Source organism: Xenopus tropicalis, chromosome 7 (genome assembly GCF_000004195.4).
Source record: "Xenopus tropicalis strain Nigerian chromosome 7, UCB_Xtro_10.0, whole genome shotgun sequence".
In the NCBI taxonomy this organism is placed as follows: domain Eukaryota; kingdom Metazoa; phylum Chordata; class Amphibia; order Anura; family Pipidae; genus Xenopus; species Xenopus tropicalis.
This window is the reverse complement of record NC_030683.2, coordinates 99,362,409-99,385,158: the sequence shown is the minus strand read 5'-3', so window position 1 is coordinate 99,385,158 and position 22,750 is coordinate 99,362,409. Positions and strand designations below refer to the sequence as shown.

General features: G+C 38.1%; 1 protein-coding gene across 2 annotated transcripts in view; it reads left to right on the top strand.

Annotated features, from left to right (window-relative positions):
* The window catches only part of plekhg5 (pleckstrin homology and RhoGEF domain containing G5), a 187,643-nt gene that overhangs the window by 57,074 nt on the left and 107,819 nt on the right, over positions 1–22,750 (top strand). The window contains exon 1 of one of the 2 annotated variants that reach the window (XM_012967360.3): positions 5,212–5,677. The exons of the other annotated variant lie outside the window; for it this stretch is intronic. Within the exon in view, the coding sequence (XP_012822814.2) occupies positions 5,675–5,677 (3 nt within the window). The 5' untranslated portion in view covers positions 5,212–5,674. Of the gene's footprint in view, positions 1–5,211; positions 5,678–22,750 lie in introns of those variants that run through there. 2 annotated transcript variants of the gene reach the window in all.

Below are 22,750 nucleotides of genomic sequence, written 5' to 3'. Positions count from 1 at the left end.
TATACATAGGAATAGCTTGCGGTTTTTTTTTTGGCGTTATTTTTTGGCGTTTTTTTTTGGCGTTTTTTTTACAAAGTATTTTTCAGAGAAGTTTTTGCCCTTGATCCCCCTCCTGCATGCCACTGTCCAGGTCGTGGCACCCTTTAAACAACTTTAAAATCAGTTTTCTGGCCAGAAATGGCTTTTCTAGGTTTTAAAGTTCGCCTTCCCATTGAAGTCTATGGGGTTCTCAAAGTTCGCGAATATTCGCGAGTTTTGGCGAAAGTCCGCGAACGGGTTCGCAAACATTTTCGGCGATGTTCGCTACATCACTACTGCCTCGGCCAAACATTCAGATCGACCAATTTGTCCAGTGGCTCATCTGCCTGTGTATGGAGCCCTCCAACAGGCCGGCCCAACCTATTTCTGGCCAAAAATAGTTCAGATGTAGATTGGGCAGGTTTGAAAATCCTGTTGGGGTGAGGACAACGGCCTGCATTTAGCCTTTATACATCTTTATTGTGCTTTGCCTATGTATGGAGACCTTGAGCAGGTTGCAGGACTTAAAAACAGAGGGCCACATCCAGCTCCTGTACTCCCAAGTTTGATATAGACAGATTAAAGATGGCTGAACATGGCAGAGCTAATAGCCTTAAATAAACTATTTTACATTGAAAGGACAGAAATAAATATATCATACATAATTAATAATTTTAATTTATAGTTTTACTGGTTCCTTAATACTAATATTAGTACACTGAACAAACTAAGGTTTCATTGTTTCTTTAATGAAAACAGTATGATGCATGGCATTTATCTTGTTACAGTAGCTGCATAACTTAATGTAAAGCAGTATACCAACGCAATGTACTAAATATCATTCCTATTCTCTGTGCGGTTTATTACCATTTCACTTTTTGCAGCAAAGTACAAAGAAGGTTCATATGAAGTATATAAATATGAAAATAAAAATGAAATCAATGACAGAGCTGCAGTGCAGGAGAGGTGCATAAAGGTTAGTGTTGGGCTAAATTGTGATTGACTTTTGTCTAGTCTTAAACAACATGTTTACTTTAGGCAGGCCTTTCATCAGCCCCTAGTAGAGCATCTAAAAATACCTGGTAGAAAAATGAAAATTGCAGTTTTGAACCAAGCATAACATTAGCTTGGAAGAGGCTTACTACTCCCAAATCACTGCCTTATGATTAACTACTGTAGCTCCACAGTAAGTGCTCCCAGCTGTCTGCCCTACACTTGGGTGTGCCTGGAGAGAAGAACCCAAGCTGTAGATTGCTAATGCAATGCACATTTACATATATTCCTTCTGCTGAGAATAAATGATACAGGGAAGAAGGGAATGTATTTATTGAAAGTTACTAAAACTAATATCAGATGTGCTCTTTTACATTATTGTAAGGGCAAAATGCCAAAAAAGGGGAGTAAAGCTGCATGTTTTTGTACCTACCATCTTGCCTCAATGTAATTTATTGCTGATTCTAATAGTCACAAATCTTGACGCTCCAAGAATGCAAAGAGTGGTATCTACTTTAGGATTAGGGGCAGAACAGGGCGGGGTCAGGGTTTGACAGGTGCAGGCAAGTTGCTACCTGATTTGGATTTACGTTGGCATCTTTGTGTGCTGCAGAAAATTTCCCTTTTCTTATCATGGAGGCAAATAATTAGGAGCAGTAGGCGGCCTCAGTGGATCACATTTTTGGCTCTCTCCAGACTGAAAATATAATGTGCCACTAATTAGTCAGTGGGTGCAAGGTGCACCAATAGATGAAGAAGTCTTTACCTCCACTGTATGTATGGCCAACATCAGGGAGCGATGAATAATTCAGTAAGGCATAAACCTTTTCAGGTTCCTAAAAGGAAAGGCAGCTTATGAGATCCCACTTTCCCTTTTGACTCTCCTTCTTTACTGAGAGAGTTATGATGCTCCTTCACATTCCAGGCGTTCTGCACATTCCCTTGCAGGACTGCCCCTTTAACTGGACTGTTCATCTCTTTATTGTCACCCTTTCTGCAAAGCCACATTTTTTATTGCTTTAGAAAGTTCCTTCTTGTAGCTCTTTTTGTGGGGCTCCAATGCCTGCAGGAATGCTTCCCCCCAACTGCACAGAATCTGACCATATTTTATAAATCATGTGTCTTTTTCACGTGTATTGATATATATTGATTCGTTTTTGTCAGATTTAGTCATACCTGTAAATGCAAAGGGGCCTATTTTACGCCATTATTTTACATAAGTTCCGTGTAAAAAATGATGATGATTTTATGCCGTTTTTTACAAAATGAAGCCTGGCAATGTGGCGAATTTTGTCGTTGTTTTTTGCACGGCATAATTAATTTGCCCCTTAATGTATTGATTCCAGCTCGAATGGCTTTATTTGGAATTTACATGGAATCTTGCTGTTCACTGTACTTTACTGTACATTGCAGCTGTCACCTTGAGCAATGTGGGATCACTTGGTTATTGTGGGATTACTTGGTTATTGTGGGATCACTTGGTTAATGTGGGATTACTTGGTTATTGTGGGATCACTTGGTTATTGTGTGATTACTTGGTTATTGTGGGATCACTTGGTTATTGTGGGATTACTTGGTTATTGTGGGATCACTTGGTTATTGTGGGATCACTTGGTTATTGTGGGATTACTTGGTTAATGTGGGATTACTTGGTTATTGTGGGATTACTTGGTTAATGTGGGATTACTTGGTTATTGTGGGTGCTGTAAATTGCAGTTTCAGGAAAAATAATTTGCGGATCACTGTTTCAATACACTGGTTATAAACATTAAATGCCTTCTTGTATTGTAGGAACTAGGCTGCAGATAGGAAGAACCCTTCTAAGACTTAAAGCTTAATAGTGCCAATTATTGACCAATCTGATGACAAACATGGTGGATTAACCTGGAACGCACCCCCAGATCTGTTCTTCCTGTATTTAGCTTAATGGCTAGATCACTCAGAAGTTGCTCTTTGACTACCACACTGTTCTATGCAATTATCTGCCATCATAGGAAATTGTTTATTATTGAGGCCAAAGTGCAATAAACAAGTGCAATTGGCTGTGCTTTTTACCAATGCAACAGTGCAGGTGCTACAGTACTCCTACACACCAGAGCACACTGTGTATTACACTGAATTCACAGCAAGTGGAGCCAGCAAATAGTACTAGTATATATGAGCCCAATTATGTACAGCTACAGTGTGTTTTTCATATAAAGGGGCACACTTCTGCTTCATAAACTTAAAGGTAGTGGATAAATATAAGGGTTGCATGATCCACTGAAAGAAGATGCTTGCAAACAGGTGTGGTTCCTGAGTTCATAAAGCAGCTGCCATACTCTGCCATAAATAAAAATGCTTGCAAGGGAAAGTTACCTAATTTTTTGATACCATAAATACCGGAAGACTGAAACATATCTGATTGTTATGATACTGGCAGAAGAAAGATCAAGAGAGACTGCTCCACCTACTGATGTTTCCCAAGGTACGCTGGCTAATGTGAGGTTGGCATTAAAGTCTGACGTAAAGAGATTATAAACTATGGGAAAGCACATCATGTTTGATCTTGATACTAGACTTGTTTATACTTTAAGCCAAGGTGCTTTAAATCTTTTCTGGCAGCTCTTGGTGGCCTTTGGCCAAATAAGATCCTTTGGAAGATATGTGGTGCTATTGGCAAAGATAGCATCTGCACGTGCACCTTGACCAAGGAACCTTGCATTCGTCTTTGCATCTTTCATCATACGATTTGGTTATATTATAGTTTATAAAAGGGATAATATCCAGCCCCCCTATTCTTGAACCAACAAATATATATATTTTTAGCTGTAATATTAATGTGTAGGCAGCCATCTCAGTGCATTGTGCCTGAGTCTAAGCTTTTAGCGCTACACAGAACTGCTTTCCGGTAAACTAATATTTCTCCTACTCCCATGTAAGTGGAGGAGTCCCAGGCCGGACTTGGATTTCTTACTATTGAATGCTATTCTGATATCTACTGGGAGCTGCTATCTTGCTACCTTCCCATTGTTCTGCTGATCGGCTGCTGGGGGGGGATTTCACTCCAACTTGCAGCGCAGCAGCAAAGTGTGACTGAAGTTTATCGGAGCACAGGTCACATGGCTGTGGCACCCTGGGAATTCAATAGGGCTAGCCCCATGTGAAACTTCAAAATTAAATATAAAACAATAGGTTTGCATTTTTGAAGAACAGGTTTCAATGCAGGATTCTTCTGGAGAAGCTCTATCAACTGATGTGTTTTGAAAAATACATGTTTTCCCATGACAGTATTCCTTTAAGTTAAGGGATATTAGAGTCATGGAACTCTGAGGAGACTTATGACATTCTTATATTACAGAGTATGTGGTAAATTCTGGGTTTATAATATGCAAGTGTTAATGAATCATGTGGCATGTGACATAAGGATTGTGAATAAATGATGTTAACAGTTTATTGTTTGTGTGTATAGTAGCAGGAACAAGATACAGGTATGGGATCCATTATCCAGAAACTTTTTATCCAAAAATCTCAGAATTACAGAAAGCTTGTCTCCTATAGACTCCATTTTAATCAAATAATCTGAATTTTTTAAAATGATTCCCTTTTTCTCTGTAATTATAAAACAGTTCATTGTGGACTTAAGGTATAGAGATCCAAATTATGAAATGATTTCTTATCTGGAAAACCCCAGGTTCTGAGCCCATGGAAAAATTATCCAGCTCTGCTTTTGATGTAGGGCAGACAGGGGCAAGATATTTAATCTGCATTCCGCCAGCTGTTGTTAAACTGCAAGGTACACAATCCTTGTAATTCCATAGCAGCTGGTGGGCTGCAGGTTGGACTCCCTTGATTTTTGTACCTTCTCTTCAGTTTATATAGGTGTTCAGACTTTCTGTGAGCCCGTCTTCTTGAGCTTGCAATATACAAGGTGAAGGAAACAGATGTCCATTATTATCAAGCATAAATAAAAATGAATATGAGCAAGTGGTATTCCTAACAGCAGACACAAACAACACCACTCTAGCAACGAGGCCATATGTTCCTGGCTTCTCCTTAGTAACCTCCAGCCTTGGTTTGAGAAACCTGATGCTCAGACAGGTGTTTTCTGATCCCACTGTTCACCTGGGGGAGAGATGCGTCTTGTAAGAACCCTGGAGGCTTAAGTTGCAGCCTTGGAGTGCACTGAGAAAGGGGAGGGTTATGGGAGGTACAGAGAGAATGAGCACAAGAGGAGAGACACACAGAGCGAGAGAGAGAGGGAAAGAGAGAGAGAAGCCTATAATACAGAACAAAAGTAGCCAGGGCTGCAGACCTTGCCAAAAAGCCTTGCACTGCATTGTGAATAAAGTACAAAGAGGGGACATTCCTGCTGCCTCAGCACAAATGATATAAAAGGGAAGAAGAAGGATCACCTTCCTCATTTCTATACAGCAAGATGCCCTACCTTGCCTGTCAGCATTGGGCCACCGCTGGGAAGGATCTGCCAGCCATCCCCTAGCACATGTGAGACTCTCTCTGACTGGAAGCTAAGCCTGTGGGATTTGCTAGGTGGGAAAGTGCTGGTTGGTTTGTACAGACAGCACTGGGGATGTGCTGGGGCTGCCCTGCTCTGTTACAGCCCATGCTCTGAGCTGCTCGGAGAAAAGCCTTTTGCCTGCATTGTCCTTTCCCATCTGTTTGAATGGTGAGTATGAAGTGAATGGATGTGACATGCAGACTGCTTGCTTTGCTTATATGCTTGGATTGCTCTGCCCTGCTATGGCAGCCTGGAATTAACTTTCACACTGGCTAGCAACTGTTTAAAAATTCAACAATGTGCTGCTGGCTACGTTTGCTCTCTCTCTCTGCTTCCTTCTGGGGATGCAAATAAGGAGCAGGTTGAGAAGAATGCCCATAAAAGCAATGTATACAAACCTGCTTGCAGGTACAACCCCCAGCACCTTTCTGTGTATAGTCAAAAAGCTAACACATTATAACGCTGACTTCCCAGTGACATTCCCAGGTTATTATTTCCACAAAAAGTTATCCTAACCAAATCCAGAGTTCATAGAGGATGCTGGGAGTAGCAGATTATAATATCAGGTATGCTGGGAGTTTCGCATGCTGCTAGGTATCCCGCATATGCCTGCTGAGTTTCTGATGACAAATAACCAAACAACATACAATAATTCATTATATCTGTCTCTGCTGCTGTTTGGAGAAGCTAGCAGGGTAACTGATCACAAAAAAAGAGCAGGAAACCCTTGTATCATTTCTGTGTATTATTTTTCACATGTTCTACATGTCTGCCAATGCTTAAGATGTCTGCTGTGTCAGTGACACTGGTGATCTGACAACAGAAGGAATGGTTACACTGAAATATTCAGTCCTGCTCTGCCTTGGTCTCTGTATTGCTGCTCTCGTGTCCCCATGGAAAAAAAAAATCAGTGGAAGCAGTGTTAATATTTGCACACTGGCTGCTATTCGGTGTAACGTGACAAGGGACCATGGTGTTTTCAGTCTCTGAACGCTGTGGTTTTTATGCTTCATTAACCAAGAAATATGTTGCTGGCGTGTAAAATTAGCCCATTTGGTTTAATGATAATGGATGGAGCACTTTCGCTCACATGTGGGAAATGTTTTGTTAGTTATTTGTGTAAAAACACACAATACTGCATTGTGTGTGTTGAATCTTCCCTGTGTAAGGGCCTGTATTAATATTCAGTGTATATCTACCGTATATCTGTGCCTGTAGGGTGTTAATTTAACTCACAGGTGTTGTGCATATGCATTGCTTTATAGGGTAATAGATACCAATGATGCATTTGTAAGCTCTATTTATGTTATTAAATAATTCTCTTTGTATGTAATATAATACATGGGGCTATTTATCAAGGTAGGAACTACATCTCTATTAGACTTCTGTGAATTTTATCGTCCTTAGCTGCTGGCAAAAAATAAAGCAGTAGAGTAATGCACCAATAACACTAGTGTGATGCCTTAGAGTTTGTTGGACTGGGCCTGTTCCACTAGGGCTTGGGCCCACCGGGGCATTCTCTGGTGCTCTGGCAGGACAGTCCAACCATGATCTTTTTCCTAGTGTGATGTATCATGTTGTTTTTTTGGCAGGTTAATACATGGCTTAAACTATTTTCACAAGCATATATGAATATAGGATGTAAAGGCTTTCCACCAGCCTGCTAGGTAATGTTGTATTAAGCACTCCAGTGAAAATAAAGGATTACACCTGGCTTCCAGTTGTGTTATCCTTCTGGAGAAACATAGCTAAAATACCTTAGACAGCAGTAAATAAATTGCCCAAGGATATTATTTGCTTTTGTTTTTAAGTTAGAATCGAAAAATGACAAATGGTTTGGCTAGTGAAAATACCAACACTCATAAATATCCTAAAGAAAAATTGCAATGATTTGTATTTGATGAATTTCAAGACATACATTATAGAGTAACTGTTCATTCCTTAGTGTGTGTTCATGTATATGCAATATTCTATTTATATCAGGTCATTTGGGATATGTGTGTCAGTTTTCAGGAAACATATCTGTTAATGCAATCGAAAGGTATTGTAATAGCTGAGTCAGTATATAGTCAGTATATAGCCTAGTAAGGAACATACCTAAAGACTTTTTTTTAAACAAAAGCTGCAGGGCTAACTGCAAGATCATACAGGTTTCACAATTATGGCATGGCCCATTTAATGTGACCAACTGTACCTTCCCTGGGTAGGAAAATGCTTGGCAGAATGGAATTTATGACTGGATTCATGAGTCCTTCCCCATAAATATGAAAGCACTGGCTCTTTCCACCAAGAATGCACTGAATTCTTAATAGTTCCCAAAGTCATTGCAATCCCATTGGATGCTTTTCAGTGATGTATAGGCCTCAGTGATGTATAGGCCTATTGTTTTTATGTCAGTCTATAGAGAAGAATTTGATGTGTAGGTTAAAGCTATTTGTACTGGTTCCGTTTTGTTTGGTGCTATAAATATATTAAGGATTCAAATAAATCAGGTATTCCTACCAAACATGTGACCCTTTTTAAGGGAGATATAGGAAAGCCTACTGCCAGAATGAGTGAAGATATTAGGGAGCATAGGGTAGCCCCACTGTGTAGTCATTCCCCTTACTGTATGTACTAGAAATTTTGTTGCCCAAACCATTCTTCTATATAGTTAGACTCCACCTGAGTGTAACTCATGCCCTATAAGAACTGTATAGGAATGTTAGGAGCCCCTTGGTCTACTTTACATGTTTAGAACCTAAGATGGTTTTGTTGCTTCTTTCACTCGGGTTGGGAAATAGTTTCCTTTTACTAACTTTGTCTTGACCTGAGATAATGTTACAGTGTGTAAGTATTACAAGAAATCATTATTGTGAAATATATACGAGAATAACATGCTTCTAAGGAATTGGCACGGATGCCATGAAACATGTGAAGGTTTTTTAATGGAATAATTAATAATGCATGCATAATAACATATTTCTATGGGGATGCTTATTGTTTCATTATTTCAGCCTCTCTGTTATGATGCTGTGTGCATATTTACACTATATGTTCATGCTTTGCTGAATGCCAAGGGACATAATGTCACTAGAACCATCCTTCCAAATACTAAAGTCATTTGTTAGTATGATGTTTATTGCAATGGCCATGTTGTTGTCCTAACCATCAATCCAGTTGCACTATAGACTGCTAAGTGGATGCCAATTACTGAAAGATGCTTATGATGTTGGGTGTCCTTTTTGGATCATGTCATTAATCTTGGGTCTCAATTTGTGTTATATGGAAGGCCTGACATAGAATATGGAAAGGGGTGTTTCCTTTGAAGTTTTGCCACTGTATCCATTTGTGTCATATACTGTTCACCTTTAATATTGCAACATTTTAAATAGATATATTTATATATATATATGGCTGCTAGGTGACAGCGTTTAATAGCCTATATATATATGGTGGCAAACTGGTGAATGGCTGGCATTGGGGGACAGTATGGATTGCAATAAGTGGCCTGTTAAATATTAGTACTGGGAAGGACCCAGAGAGCAATGCTTTTCTTTCATCTCTGTAGTGCCCGCCCCCCCCTTGCCGAGCTTACAAAGGGTCCACTGTGCTAGTCATGGGTTGAGGTGGTGACCATTTAGTTTGCTGGGGTCCCAAGATTTCTGATGGTGGTTATTGGTTAATACAGTATCTGCAGTGAAAATAGTGTTTGCTGTGTTTCTTCTTCTCCCAACACTCCCATCCCATTTATGTTGCACTTACCAATATTCAACTCTCTCCCATCATTAACTATCTCTGTGCATCTGTCATGCATCTGTCATAAAAACTGGTGCACAGCAGCAGCAGAGCTAAAACAGGACCCCGGATGGGTTGATGGGGCCCACCAGTTACAGTGCAGTCCATCCCTGATCTGTCACATAACCCCTATTTTTCAAATGTCTTTGAAATGTGATAAAGCATAAAACTTGGAAGCCAGACCTACAGAAAGCTTTATTTATTCAACCTGGCGAACCACAACACAGGCAACTGTATATTTCCCCTATCCTATAAAGTTTTAGAATGTTTTCATTAGTACAGAAGCTGGGAAAGGTATGCCATATCCTTTTCCATAAAAGCAACTCATTTGGGCTTCAGGTCCCAAGACTGAAGAATAATCTATGTTCAATCCCTTTCTATAACAACTACCTACTTAGTTTTGTGTGTGCCCTTGTTAAAATACCGAGGGCTCTGGCACGATGACAAAACCCCAAGATTTTAAAATAACTAATCCTTTCTGGACCACCGCTGAATTTGTAAGTGATGCTGAAAATCCCTCTCCTAAAGTAATATATTTTGACTTGACTTGGGACATACTTTATGTTAGTTAGAAAAGAATAACTGGCAGGGATTTTTTTGTTGGGGGGGTTACATTTGTCCATTTCATTTTCACAATCATCATACCCTCTTTAAACAGTGTATAGCAAATATTATCACTTTCCAGCCCACCCACAATGCCCTGCCAAGCTGCACCAAAAATTTTGACAGCCAAATTAAGGTCCTAAGATAGAGATGTGGCAGCCTTTCAACCCTAGCGACATGCGCAGATATGTCTGCTGTGGACATTGCTTTTGTTCATATATGGCAGTGTTTAACCAGTTATGTTCTAATTTATATAACTGATAACATATATATCATATGGAAATAGTGATTCTAAGAGTTTAAAAGTCTAGATATGTTTAATAAGATTTAAGTAAAGTAGACTTTTGTGAACAGAACAGTCCTTTAGCATTAAGGCATGGGCTATGGAAATAAGTATTTATACAGCTCAGTCCCTTAGTTAAAAATGTCTATTTTTAATACAGGGAAAAAGCCAAACCTAAGAAAGCATGGGGCAATAAGAGAGAGTGGCCATGTTGCTTGTAAGGTATTCTGATCTGCATGCTAACTCATTGGCATGAAGATATTCCCTATTGTTGTCTATGGAGAATGTCAGAGCTGTGGTAGAAAGGGGGACTCACAAACACACAGTATAAGGTTGGGGTCTCTCCTGTTTCTACTCCTGCTTGGCTTATGACCTTGCCACATGCATTTAATACCAGTGATGCAAGGTACAAACTTCAAGCCCCTTAAGCTAATGCCAGACCAGGCATATGGCGTATTTTTTCGGCAACGCTGAAAAACGCTTGCCGAAAATACCGCCATATGCCTCCTACCTGTGCCTGCACCCGAATGAATGGAATACGCTCGGGTGCAGGCACATGTAGCCGATATCCGCATAAAAACGAGAGAGAATGCAAAGTCTCACAAAGCATTTTTCAGCTTGCCGAAAATATACGCCATATGCCTGGTCTGTATTAGCCTTAATATTCACATTTTCACAAGTTTCCTGCCAATGTAAAATCCATTTGCAGACAGGCCCAGTTTATTCAGTGTCCTACACATGACTTTTACAGAAAGATTTGCTTTGAGCAGTAAATCATTACAGATATTGCTGTAGACTAAACTTACATGTCTGCCGCTAAGCATGAGACGTGATATTGCATTGCTGATATGTAACACACTGTAACATCAACGCTTGCTCCACCGAATATTTTTGTTTTGAATGTTATTAATAAATGGACATATTTTCAGATTGATTGTTTGACATTGCAGGAAATAGCAAGTTTGGGATTGGTTTTATAAACATGCTGATATAAAGTAAATATAAAATTGATAAAAGAAACAATGGATTGCTGCCAGTGTTCCTTGGAAGACATAGATAAAGTCACTGTGTGTTAAAATAGATATCAAATGAAGTGTTATGGGTCAGTGAGAAATAAAATGCATTTCATTCTAACAATAATGTCTGCCTACTCTGCATTGACTAATTCCCTTATATATTTCACCTTGCAGTGCCTTGGGCCAAAGTCATCATTTTCCATTACTAAAAGAGTCTTGGCAGGTAGCAGATCAGAAACCAAATGGGTATCATGTGATAAATTGGATTGGATGAAATTGGATCAATTGAGAAGCTGCTAATAACTGACCATAATATAACACATGTATATATATTGGTGTTCCTAGGTGTTAACCTCAGCAAGCTACATTGTTTTTCTACATTGTTACTTCTACTCCTATTTACCAGCCATTAATGATCACATATTTTGATACAGTGTAGATGCATGCAAGGTATTTTCAGCCATATACAGAGCACCTGTTGTGTTATAAAAGATCCTTTTCAACAAATATGTATAGGGTATAATTAGTGCATTGAGGAACTAACAAACATGGAAAATGTAGCGTAGCTATCCTGAATTGTTAATATTGCCAGTATCCTTTATTTATACATTACTATATAGATGTGCCAGCCAGCCTGCATTTATTATTTTCTATTATTCTTAGTCACAAGTGATTTATCAAGGATCTCTTACTTATGGAATTCTTCCTGTTTATATTTGCTCTGTAATGCTATTTATTGACTTGGATAGGTATCTGAATGGCTCTAATTTGTTGTGTATGCTTCCCCATGATCAGACAGTGTAAGTATTAGGCCTCACAAGGTAGTAGAGTAGTCCTTTTGAATTGCTTGCCTGGCTAAGGGCTTCCTGGATGGAAAGTAACAAGTGTGACGGTTATGAAATGAATAGGTTCTATAACAATATGTGTGCCGAATCCTTTGAAATGATAAGAGTAGGGTAGTGGGAGAGCTATTATTCCAGACATAATACAACATTAAATACAGGGTACTATAAATAAGTAGTAGGTAAAGCAGGTAAATTCAAATTCATGTTGCTGTCAGGTTCTTATTGCAATTTATTTTTGTGCAAGTTTGATTTTGAGCACAAGAAGCTTGCCATTGTGGAATGATCACATGACTGTACTATTTACATCAATAAACACTGCAACAAAATCACATTTACGCTGCATTTTAAATTCATAATTAACATCCTCATTAAATTTGCTAAAATCCTGTATTGGGGGCCAACCCCAAATGTGGTAATTATTAAAATACATCCATACATCCTGTTATTCTAAAGATAAATAAGGGATAATAGACTTTATAACCTCAGTACTAAACTTATATTTATTTATATTGTTTACCACCCCCCCCCCCTTGAATTTCTCAGTTAAATTGGTGCTTTTGGTGCATTATTGCTGCGCTGTTGGGTCATGCCTAGTTGGGAAAATAAAGTGCATTGTAAAAGGCTCTCTGCATTGCACCCTATTAATACATAGTTTGTTTATTAAACCTTCCCAAACATAGTCGCATGATGCCTGCATTGACAATATTCATACAATTAATAAACATGTTACAGGTGCAAACTTGGTATTTTAAAGTGCAGTTAAATTTGAAATTGTTCTCATTCCAGATTATTTTAATTGGAGGCTTCTGTGATCTTTTTTTTGGCTTTCCCAGGCTCAACAGATTTCTGTCACACCCTGTTTAATGAACTCTTCTTAATCTGTAAGCCTGGACAAAGACAGCATTTAGGAGAATTGAGGGTGTTTTTATATAGAGTTTACTATCTCTCTTTAAACTACCATTGGTCAATTAAGGTTGGGGATGGGTGATAAGGGTGAAAACTAATATGCATTAAGGGTAAAAACCATAATCATTAGTCCTTATAACAGAAATAATATCCAAATTTAAGAAAAAGCAGAAGCCATTTACAATACTAGCCCCCTCAGTATTTGTCTCACATTGAGCAGAGATGTGTATAATTCACTCTCCTAATGATTGTGTTGAGCTCTGAGACTCTATCACTTTGAAAGACATTTTTGAGAAGCCTTACTTTCCAGCCAATCAATCTTGAAAAACAAGCAGCCTCTAAAGCTACTTCAAATAAAGATATATTCATTCAGCAATTGAGAAGGTTGTGCTACTTCTTATGATGCTGACAGAATGACTGCCAGAGCTATTATACCTGAATTGCTATGTTGGAAAATATGAAGACCTGGTGCCTTTTGTGCTTGAAGCTGAGAACAGGATCAAACACATTTTCATTCTTTTGCTGTACTTGTGGAAAATGTGACCCATAAGCCTTTCAGTCTCTCTATGTCTTAAATGTTCCCATATCTCTAAAGCTGCTGGGCAGTCTGGTGAGTTGGCTAGCCAAAGTAAAGCACTGTATTGGGAACATGTGCTGTATCTGGAACATTTAAAATGATGGTCCAGACTCAAACAGATTTGTAAAGAAGTCAATGTTTTTTGCTTGGATTGCATTTTCAGAAAGGGTTTCACCTAAGGGCACTGGCACTTGTGGTGTGTTGTCTTTTTAATGATTCCATTTCAGAGAAGAATTTGGCGACAAAAGGCCAGGAATGTTCCAAACTCACCATACTGTACAGATAGTAGGTTATATAATTCTATATAGAATTATAGAGGTCTTATAGAGGATTATAGAGGTCTTCTCTGATGTGCAGTGTACAAATTTTTACTTCTCATGGCCTTGTTTATTCTATTTCACAATGGAAAATTCTCATTGGTTCCAGCTGAAGAGGATGTTGGAAGCTCATGCACTCAAATAACTGATATTAGATGGGGTTGAGATATTGTATTCAAAGCAAATAAGTGAAATGTTTGTTAATGTTGCTAATTTATTTCTTAAATATAAAATAAAAAATAGGCCCTGGTATTTCAAATACACAGAGACCCAAACAGTCTCCATTAGGCCCAGTAAGTAGTGTGACTGTCTATGCATCTTACATATACACAGAGACCCAAACAGTCTCCATTAGGCCCAGTAAGTAGTGTGACTGTCTATGCATCTTACAAATACACAGAGACCCAAACAGTCTCCACTAGGCCCAGTAAGTAGTGACTGTCTATGCATCTTACAAATACACAGAGACCCAAACAGTCTCCATTAGGTCCAGTAAGTAGTGACTGTCTATGCATCTTACAAATACACAGAGACCCAAACAGTCTCCATTAGGCCCAGTAAATAGTGACTGTCTATGGCATCTTACAGCAGCCCCTCTGGCATTTTTTACCTACCATACCTCATCATGACTCCATTGTGCAAATCAATTTTCACTCACCAGCCAACATATAAGTTCCTTTTCTATCTGTGCTGCCAAAATTCAAATGAATGGAACATGAAACATAGTTTTGCATGATTTGCAGACCATTTGTGGGCTCTGATTATCATCTCGATGATTTTCGTACCATAGGAATTGGTTGTTTAGTCGATGGGACAGGTTAGAAAATTTTGGTTGGATAACAATAAAATCTGTGCATGTCTTGTGTATTGGACAATTTGCTTGGGGGGCCTACAATGCATTTCTGGGATGTCACTATCATACAGTTGTTGTCTGCCAATTATTTTATGTTCAGAACATCCTCTGATTTGTTATTTTTAGTACTTTATTCTAAAATTTCAGTCTGAATGTTTGTTTCAGATCATTGCATTTAAACTTATGGTATCCAAACATTTGTAGGAAGAAGACTCAAATCTGAATGTGTATGGCCAGCTTTAGAGTGAGCTCAGTGGGGAATGTTTAATCTGAAATCTCACCTGCCAAATATTTTTTACGGCTTACTTAGCATGTAATTATGTCTGTACTAATACGGCTCATAGGCTTGTACCCAAGTGCTGTACGAGCACTAGCTGAACAAATATTTGAGCAAATTATCTCTGATACATATTAAGGTATAATTGAATTAATATTTCATATAATTATGGTTAAGGGCTGGGATGCAAGACTACAGATGACACAGTATTTTGCAAGATTCACATCTGCCATATTTATTTGTTGAGAGTACAGAAACATAAAACATATCAACACTGGGCAAATTGGCCTGTGGGCAGTATCCCATAGCAACTAATCAACTTTTGGCTTTGTTCTAACCAGCTGCAGGTAGACTAATCAATGCAACAAATATGCCTGTTGTTAGTAAATGTCCACCCCCAATTAATATCCCCTATTTAATAACAGTTACTTCAACCAGTATAGCCTGTAGAACTCTCCTATCAAAAAGAACTCTTTGCTGATTCTGTCTGCAGGGTCATATACATAGTACAGGGCAGGGTGAAAACCAGATTTCAAATCCAGAGCTAGGTGCAGAGTACAGGCAGGCCCTGGGCACAGGTGCTTGTTAAATGAGCACAAAATGGCACACTTTTGTGCCTCTTTGAGCTCCAGCACTTGCATCTGGGGTCCTAGGAATCCTAATAAATGGCTCCTTGTATCTCTATTCATTACAAAACAAAACAATATATGGCTATAGGACCTAAAATTAATATCACTGCATCATTCAACATGTTGGCAATAACCTTTGCTGTATAACTCTAAACATTTCTTGCAATCTATATAATCTGCGCAGATCTAGACACATTACACAGTTTCTAAAACAGAATTTCATTTTACTGATTATAACTTATGGCACTATTAATAACATATATTTACACATTATTTATATATCTACTATAAGTAAATATATAAATAAGTCTAAAAGTCCAAAGCTGAGTAATCTTGAAAATGTTTTGCCACTCAATCTTCTTTAGTACTTTAGATTTTTATGGTTTTTCACAATATTATAATATAATGAATGATATATTAAGGTTACTCCTGTATTCTAAATTATCTTTATTTATACTCAAGGGTTAAGAAACTAGTGCCATAGCTAGGCCTGAAGGTTGCAGGTAGGTTGCGTCAAGCAGCTTTGTTTGATTAATGGTGGATTGCACAATGTTAATGAATATATGTTTTGTTATCCATTCATGGAGATGATGTTTGTCTAACCCTAGACAGTGTAGTTTTACCTGTAGTCTCCATGCAATTGGCTGGGCAGAGAAAGGATACCAGCCATTTTTCTTCAGCCTGTAGAGTTGCTGGGGTCACCAGCAACAATTTCTATTCTTAGAATAAAGAACTAAAATAAAAGATGCTTTACTGAGAAAAGACATTTTTGTTTGATTTCTTGCAAATTTCAAGAATGTACAACTTAAATAAGAATTGAGCTTGACATTTGTTTTTCTGTCTACAGTTCTAGAATTTAAGGGAATAGCCAACTGGAATGCTAAAATCAAAACAAACTACTCGAAAAAAAAGTAAAAAGTAAAAAAATGCAGGATTGTCAAAATTGATACTGAACACAACATTTGTAGAATTAGTTTACTTTGATCCCCAAAGCTGCACATTTCTTTCAATAAGCGGGTTATATACTGAGTATATAAATACTCAGTAATATATAAATCTTCTATGTGTATATTTTGTCATTGCTATGTATTACATGGATGTCTATATATACAGGTATGGGACCTGTTATCCAGAATGCCGGGAACCATGGGTATTCCAGATAAGGGTTCTTTTTGTAATTTGGATCTCCATATCTTTATATCTTAATTTTACTAAAAAAAAGATTACATTAAATAAACCCAATAGGATTGTTTTGCCTCCAATAAGGATTAATTATATCTTAGGGGCACATATACTAATCCACGAACGTCCGAAAAGCGTCCGAATGCGTTTTTTTCGTAATGATCGGTATTTTGCGAATTTTTCGCGAATTGTCGCAAATTTTTCGAGCGCTCAATACGAAAAAGTCGCAACAATTCGCGAAAGTCGTAATGGCTATGAAAACGTTGCGACAATTCACGAAAGTCATAATGGCTATGAAAAAGTCGCGACAATTCACGAAAGTCATAATGGCTATGAAAAAGTTGCGACAATTCACGAAATTTGTAATGGCTATGAAAAAGTCGCAACGGCGACGAAAAAAATCGCAAAAAATACGAAAAAGTCGGAAAATGTTCATTTTCCATTACGAATTTTTCTCATTTGGATTCGTGGATCAGTAAATCAGCCCCTTAGTTGAGATAAAGTACAAGGTACTGTTTTATTATAACAGAGAGAAAGGAAATGCATTTTAAAAATATGAATTATTTCGTTAAAATGGAGTCTATGGGAGAAAGGCATTCCTTAATTCAGAGCTTTCTGGATAACGGGCGTCTGGATTATGGATCCCATAGCTGTACTCCATGTTATCTGGCATAAGATTCCAAAAATATTGGCATTCAAAAGTTCTTTGTAAAAACATAAATACTTATATTACTAGCAATGAATATGTACAGTATGGGTTATTTATGAAAGGGGTTGATGGTGAAGCAGATGTTTTTGCCTCTTTAAAGAGAGACTGGGTTATTTCATTTCCTTTGACCTCCTCAGGTCACTGGACCTCAGTGCAGCAGCAACCCCTGGACTCCTTGTAGTTATGTCCCTATAAAAAATAACCAACCTTTACATAGAGCAAAAAAAGTAATTTTATGTGGACCGCCTTGAAAATAACGCCAATATAATCTTATCATATAAAGGTATGTGATCCCCTTTTTAAGAATATAAAATTAAATTTTTTAAAAATGATTTCTATTTTCTCTGTAATAATAAAACAGTTCCTTGTACTTGATGGTAACTAAGCTGCCTGAATCCATATCGGTGGCAAAATAATTCTATTGGGTTTATTTAATGTGTAAATGTTTTTTAGCACACTTAAGGAATGGAGATCCAAATTACAAAAAGATCCCTTATCCGGCAAACCCCAGGTGCTATGTGTTCTGGATAATAGATCCTGCCTATTTAGTTACGCACCAAAAAGAAACACCTCTGATAACAACTGAGAAAGCAATGGGCAATTACACTCCTTTTTAAATTTAAATAAGGAGTAAAGAAATCAAACAATAGTAACAATTTTTTCAAAAAAGCTTTTCAGTAGAAGAGTAACTGGTAGAGTTTGGGAAAGTTTTGGAAATGAGGCACATGAGAAGGCTTACAGGAAGCTACAAAGCTTATCGCACTTTAATCCAAACACAATATTTTTTTTTTTCCAACCACTCGAGGATGAGAAGATCCAGCTATGACTGTACCAACTATGACTGTATTTTGATTATACAATTGGTATTTTTCTTGGGGTCCCTTTTGTATAGTCAGTGTGTGCCGCGGCTGTGAGCAGTTTACCAAACACAGCTATAGAGATGTGAAACTCAACGTTTTTCTTGGGTTTTTTTGAATGTTCAGTGTTCCATGGATGCGAGGAGCATACCAAGGATAACAGCAGAGAGGTTTGTGAAGCTTATGGCTTCTTGAAATGTAATGGCTAAAATACCTACACAGAGAAGGATTTGTATGGAACTGTCCTTCCTATACAATGGTCCAACTCTGTAGTGCTGAAATGAGCTTAATGGACAAATTACACTATAGGTTTTTTATATTGAATGCTTTGAAATATCCTTTGAAAATATATGTTTTACCTTAAATTATAAGACATTATTATTATTATATTTGACACCTAAAGGGGTGGTTCACCTTCAAGTTAATTTTAGTATGTTTTAGAGCGCCGTATTCCTAGCAACTTTGCAAATGGTCTTCATTATTTATTTTTGATAGCCAAAACCTATTGCTCTGTTATCTTTCTATTCAGTCTGCTTGGCCTGTATATTAAATTGGGTATACACAGTGGGTTGCTACAGTAAGACAACCAGGACAAGAAACCCCATTTAGGGTAAATGTAACTGTATTAAGTTAAAAGTCCTCCTTGAAAAGCTTTGTAAATAAAGTAGATCGCATTATAGGGGTAGGGCTTTACCCTCAAGTCTTCAAATACTGGAGTCTGTTGTAGTAGTGCAGCAATCTACCTGTTCTCATCTGATAACATCCCAAAACCCGTAGCACTTTGCCCTTGTTAATACAAGTGTTTCTATTATAAGAGTTCCTCAGATGGATTAAAAATCATCCATTTAGAGCTTATTTTAACCCAATTACACAGTATGATTTCCCTGATGGAAGTAACATTGTAATTATGCAGTAAATGTTAAAAAAATTAAAAAAAAAAATACAGCATTAAAAGGTTGGACTCAATTTTTTTCTTTAGGTTGATGGCACAAGAAGCATTTCATTGCCATTACTTTTCCTGGGCTGGATGCATTGTTAGGTTATAGCAGCAGGCCTTTTGCTATTCTTGTCAATAGGAAGTGACGATTTCCACTGCTTTCTAAAAAACTGGTGCAATGCATTAATTGTTTGCACTTTGCCCACTGCCCTCCTATCTTGCCCTTCTTGCTTTGCATGCTTTACTTTGGAACTGTTCGGGGGCCTCCAGGCTGCTATGTAGGAAAATCTCCCAAACTGTAAAAACTCCTGTTCAGGAGATATCCAAATACATGTACATAGCATAAATATGCACAAAAGCATTTTGAACATTTTTTCCAGGCAATTTTTTCCAATTTTTAAGAAGAGAATAATTAGGTTATATACCTTCATACCAAATATATATATATATATTTATGTAAATATGTATCATTTGAGATTAAACAGTCGCTTGTATTACCTGGGTACTGCTTCTGGGATATCTCATATATGTAATACATATATAATATACAAAGTCATGGCAGTTGTCTTAGCTTTGAATTAGCTGTAAAATTGCATTCATGCTCTCTAATCTAACTGTTTGTTAAAGCTGATTTGGCAAATATACAGCGCCATGGAAGCAGCAGTATGCTCAGAAGTGAGCTTTCTCCAGAGGTAGCCTTCCCTGTGCTTCTGATGCTTCCACATTTCCCAATCACTGCAACTGGAAGGCATAGATCAGTACATAAACAGGACACAAGCACTAGGTGTATTTAACTGATTGTTTCTCCCTTGCCTGCATTGAACCATTTATTTATTTGTACCATTTCCTCCTTATCTAGCCCAGGCCCTTCCTACCAAACTAAAGGTCCCCATACACGGGCCGATTCTAGCTGCCAATATTGGTACCCTAGACCGATTCGGTCTACTACCGACGGGCCTGCCCGACTGATATCTGGCCTGAAATCAGCCAGATCTCGATTCGGCTCGTTGATGCAGTCCCCGGACCGACTTTGCCTATACCCGCCGTAATAATTTGATCATTTGGCCCCAGGCCCTGTAGGTGGGGAATATCGGGAGAAGATCCGCTCGCTTGACGATGTATGGGCACCTTTAGCCTGGTTTTATTACCCTTAAAGCTGGCCATACACTGGCTTATACTGGCCACCGACTTTCACTCTTGCACAGGCATCTAATCATTAGCCTAGGGACCAAATCTTCAGATCAGGCTAATTTGGCCAACTACTACAGTCAGTAAGACGAATAAGGGGTATGGTCTAATGAGTGAGCAGGACCTGACATTATTGATGAGTGTCCATAATCAAAGGAATTAGTATTGGTAGGAACAGTGAAACACCTTAGGGGTTAATTACAAATGCACCTACAAGTGCAGGAGCTTTCAAATAGTTACAAGCACATATTGATGCAAGGTTCCTCAAGGTACTTGGTTAAATCTGCCATATCTGATGAACTTTGTGCAACTGTACCTATTGGCACTTGTGAACCCCAGATCTCCTTCCACCCTGGACCTGGCGATAGCTCCAGGGTTCCCAAAGTAAGCGTTAGTAAGTGTAATATACACTACATGTTAATTTACACTGAACTGGAGGCAAACACCATTTTGATAATGCTTTGACCCAAATTGTGTTTAAATGCAAGTGCAGTAACATCTGTTTTGATACACCAGATGCAATTCTGAAGCAATTAAGAGTGCAACTCAATCACGCAGGGATTATGGGGAAAATGCTGCTTTATAGGTAAAAAATATAAATGTGCATCTGAAATCTTGCTTTGCAAACTGTTCTTTTGTTTGTAAACAACCCCCTTAGGTTTGTTCAGTGTGTAAACAATATAGAGGTAGAACCTGATACTATAACATTCAACTGTTCTAGTTCCTGTAAGAAAAGGATGTCTGAGGGAAGTACGCATTAAGAGACTTTTCAATATGCTTTAAAAATGTGGGGTCAAAGGGCTTGATCCCCTGCACAGTAGGCCTCTCTAGTGGGGAGCCTTCCTCTATAGGCCCTCCCTTGTGCTGACCTAAATTGTGAGGAGTACATCTTCCCCCAGCCTATCACAGCTCTCTGACTGGCATTTTCAGTGTGCTTAGGGACAGGCCCTGTCATTGACCCAGTTCTCTCATTATAATACGTGAATCAGTGCTTGATTTCTGTCTGATAAGGTCAAAAACAAGCTTTTCAAAGCTCTTTCACTTAAAAAGCCTGAAAAAAGCTAATTGCAGAATAGAAATAAAACACTTTTATGCATATTTCATTTTGGGTTTACATCCAGGCTTAACTCAAGAGATTTCTCTTGCTAACAGTTTCCATGTACTAACTGTAGTGATAGTGACTCCAGGTAGCCAAATCTTGTTGGTAGCTTAGAACACAAAGGCCACTTCCAAATGCCCCACTTTTCAGTGTGCAGCTGTACACAGGTTAACATGAATGCCAAATGTACACTTTTATTATCCAACTGAAAGGAAAGGTTGCTATTTGAATTATATAATACACCATTATTACTTACGTCCCATGGCGTAATTGATATTTATATATATTTAATAAATATTTAATTGTTTTTACAGTGTGTAGTTCTCTGAAATTTTGGCATATTCATTTCATAGTTATGAAATGGTGAAATACCAGTTTGTAAGAATTACAGACAGCCAATATTTAAAAACCTTCCTTTGGCTTTAAAGGAACAGTAACACTAAAAAATGAAAGAGCTTTAAAGTAATAAAAATATAATGCACTGTTGCCCTGCACTGGTAAAACTGGTGTGTTTGCTACAGTAACACTACTATAATTAAATAATAAGCTGCTGTGTAGCCACGGGGGCAGCCATTCAAGCTGGAAAAAAGGAGAAAAGGCACAGGTTACATAGCAGATAACAGATAAGTTCTGTAGAATACAATAGTGTTTTATCTGTTATCTGCTTTGTGCCTGTGCCTTTTCTCCTTTAAATGGCTGCCTCCATGGCTACATAGCAGCTTATTTATATAAATTATAGTAGACTTTCTGAAGTAAACACACAACTTTTACCAGTGCAGAGCAACAGCACATTACATTTTAGTTACTTTTATACACTTTCATTTTTTGGTGTTAGTGTTCCTTTAACGCAAGTCATATGACTCCTGCATCTACCTAAAGGTATACCATTTCTATGACAATATGGGCTCATTTACCAACACAAGTGCAGTGTACAAAGTATTCAGACTTCCAGCAAATTTGTGGCTATGAGAGGTATTTTTGTCTGATGCAATTTTGCCAAATTCACAACTTCACATATGTGTTTTGATTAGTGATGAGTGAATCTGTTCCGTTACGCTTCGCCGAAAAATTAGCAAATCTTTCAAAAGATCCGTGAAACGGCGAAAATGTGGTGCGGCAAATGAATTGTCGCCCGCGGCTATTATTTTGTCGCATGGCTATTATTTTGTCGCCCGCAGCTATTATT